The 3,388-nt window shown below is 37.6% G+C and overlaps 1 protein-coding gene across 1 annotated transcript in view; it reads left to right on the top strand.

The window, feature by feature from the left end:
* The first annotated feature begins 27 nt into the window (after window positions 1–27).
* Window positions 28–3,388, top strand: part of LOC102677251 (pleckstrin homology domain-containing family A member 7-like) — a 148,404-nt gene continuing 145,043 nt past the window's right edge. Inside the window, exon 1 of the mRNA XM_006615822.2 lies at window positions 28–329. Within this exon, the coding sequence (XP_006615885.1) occupies window positions 142–329 (188 nt within the window). The 5' untranslated portion in view covers window positions 28–141. The remainder of the gene's footprint in view (window positions 330–3,388) is intronic.

Below are 3,388 nucleotides of genomic sequence, written 5' to 3'. Positions count from 1 at the left end.
CTCTCTCTCTCTCTCTCTCTCTGCCTGGAAGAGGATCAAGAGAGAGGGATATCCTCTCGTTCCTCGAATCGTCGAACGTCCTCGAAGAGGGAATTCGAGTTCGCCACCAGTGGAAGAGTGTAAGACGAGGGAGTTTCCGAGATGTCCAATTGCTGCAGCTGCATCCGTGATTGCACCGCGGACACTTATCAACCGCTGAGCTCGCAGAGATTCGGGTGCAGCCGCGGCAAGGTGCAGAGGGACGGCAGAGAGGCCGTCAGGAGCCCGAGGAACCAGCGTAGAAAGCTTAGCGTACGATACGACGCGGTTAGGCCGGCTCGAGCTGCAAGGTTAGATAATGTTCGGTTTAACGACCGATGCGGGGATTGTACGATTGCGAATGGATCTTGGGATTGGGATTGGCAATTTCGAGAAAATTGACTTGGAAATATTTGAAATATTTTTTCGTATTATTGAAGATTTTGTTTATAATCAATCACGCGCGTCAAATTGTTACTTTAGCATTAAGAGAAAAAGATTTTGACCCGTGTTTCTAATTTTTTAAACGATATTTAGTATGTTAATAAGTTATATATGGGTAAAAAAAAAAAAGAAAAAATGTGAAATCTTACTTTTTATTAAAGTATCGATTCTATTTTTTGTTGCAGGTGAGTGATCGATAAACCGAGGTAAGATTAAAAACACCATTAAATTAATTCTTTCGCAATTTGCACGTGTCCCAATTTGCATAATTCCGTAATCCGTTCGTTTCTCATCGAAGCGAGAACGAAAGACAAAGAAATTTTTCGAAATCGTCACGCGACGACGCTTTGCGGTTTTCGACGACCAATTCAGCCAGTTCGAAGGATTAACAGTGTAATGCTTGCATGTACTGTTGTACTGTTGCCAGAGTTGGATATTAATCTGTTGAAAAAGTTAATTACTTATTAAAATGCTTGAATAACATTTATTGGTAACTATTATGTAGTTGATCCTATTACAGTTATTTGCGGTTATTATTATTATTATGTTTTACAACGATAAATTATCGAAGTAAGTTTATTCGTAAGTTCAACTATTAAATTTTGCCCATCACTGGTTGTGAACACAGCTATAGCTGCCACGCTGCTCGGTGTCAGGATGCGCGAAGGGTTGAGATCACGTGAGCGCCTGTCCAGGGAGAGGGGGTAGTCCCATGATTTTTCCACGATCGTGCGGAAGTGGCTGTCAGTTCCGCAGGAACTCTCGCGCGGTTCAGACGTTCGCGATATGTTCTTAACTCTTTCTCTCTCTTTCTCTCTCTGTTTTTCTCTGTCTATCGTTTCTTCTCTCTCTTACTTCGACGTTTCCGCTGTGCGTGATCTCGTATCGTTTCGCATTGTCTGTCCGTTTATGTTTGTCTGGTGCATTTATTTATTTCATAAATCATTCGTAATATAATTTATTTTATCGTTGCTATTCTCTCTTACGATATATTTTTTTAAAAGACATTACTCGTCTCGTTTTATCAAAGCTTTCTTTTTCCAGTTGATTATTCTTTCTCTTTTCTTATTTTCTATATAATTATAATTGAAACTATATATGACTGAATATTATAAGTAGTGATTGTGTGTATTGTATATTAATACGTCTTACTTCGAATCTAGTGTTTACAATTATTTATCGAAGCGCAGAGGAGTCAAGCAGTGTAAGAATTGTGTTCGGTTTGAAATGAGCTCGAGTGATTCTATTTCTGCGAGAAATTGATTTCTCGATTCAAGTTGCCGGCATTTTCATTAATCACATCGTTGCTTCGGATTTAACGGATTATTTAGCTATCGCGAAATTTATTAAAATTCCTTTTCAAAAAGCGAATTGATAAAGAAATATAAGTAATTCGAAGAGATTGAAAGTTTTTTTTATCTCACGATGAAAAATTTTAATTTTTTAAACTCGATACCTTTTTACATCGCAACACGTTCCATTATTCGTAGGCATCGATGATTTGATTCCATTCCACTTCGTCTCTCTTTTTCCTGTGTATCTCTTTAATCTCATCGTCTTTCGTCGCGTAAATGACACTAGGCCAGCCACTAGGGGCGAAATAAATGAAATTGCTGTCGCGTATAGCCTCCGCAAGTACTCTGATTAATGCCCTCAGCATTGTGCAACTATCTCTGACCCCCGGTAGAAGCGACAAAGCGATTTTCATTGTACAGTTACTGCAGATTATCTCGCGACAAAAGGGTTTCGCCCCTGCAATTTGCCTCGACTCGATGAAAACTTCCTGTCTTTCGAAATTATGAGAAAAATCTCTTCTTCTTTTTCTTCTTTTTTTTTTTCCTTTTTTTCTCTCTCTCTCTTTTTCTCTCTCTCCTCAATAATTTCCCTCGTATAACGAGGTTGTTACCTTTGCCGCGTTAGTTAGAAATTTTAGACGCTTCCAGCGATAAATATTTCAGAGAATGATATATATTTGTCCGAGAAACAAGTTAATACGAAAAGATTTGCTGCGTTATAGAATTACTCTATAAGAAAGATTAATGTTAAATTGTTGTGCAAGGTATTAATTTAACCTTTTTTTTTTTTTTCGAAGAATTTTTCCACACGAAATCTGATTCTTTGAATATAATAGTATTAGATAAATATATTGTGTTAAAAATAAAAAATAAATAAAAGAAAAAAATCGTTCATTTCTATAAAATAAAACGTCACGATTTTAAGACGACGACAAGATTAGAGGAAAGGAATAAAAAGGTGCAACGTATAGGTTGAAGCATATTAAGCATATTGATTCACCAGATATCCAAACATTTGTCTTTCTACGGTATGCATAACGAACGATTGGAAACGTTCAGGGTTCATCGAAGAGGTATTCATCGAGGAACGAATCGACGTTTCGTGGAAGCTTCTTCTTGTCGGTGATTAAATATGTGTGCGTGGATAAAAAGTCGTCGGGTAGAATGCAGCGCTTGTTCGGGACGCGCCTCTTTGGCATTTACATTGCGTTCAACGTGGCATGTACTGTTATTTCCATAGGCCTCGGTGATATCATCACGATTCTGGAAACATTTCCTCGTTCCATCGGATCGAGGATCCATTCGGATACGATATCGTAACGTAACTCGCAGTTATCGAATACGACGCTTTCAATTTCCATAATCGAAATTTAATTTCGTCATCTTATCCGTGTTGAAGGCTCGGTTGAGGTTCTCGACTCGATTCGAAGTTTTTTTTCTCCCAGAAAATTGTTTTTCACCGCGTTTCGAAATTTTAGGAAGGAAACATTGGGAAATTGAATTGAAAAATTATTTTTTTTTATGAAAATTATTCTCAACACTTCTACTCGTGAAAATTACTCTCAAAAGAGACTTTTGCTTTCGAATATATTCGCATACCACTCGGTTGAGATTTTCAACTCGATTCGAAT

Source organism: Apis dorsata, unplaced genomic scaffold (assembly GCF_000469605.1).
Source record: "Apis dorsata unplaced genomic scaffold, Apis dorsata 1.3 scaffold_236, whole genome shotgun sequence".
In the NCBI taxonomy this organism is placed as follows: domain Eukaryota; kingdom Metazoa; phylum Arthropoda; class Insecta; order Hymenoptera; family Apidae; genus Apis; species Apis dorsata.
The sequence above is the reverse complement of the archived record's forward strand: the minus strand, read 5'-3'. Positions and strand labels throughout refer to the sequence as shown.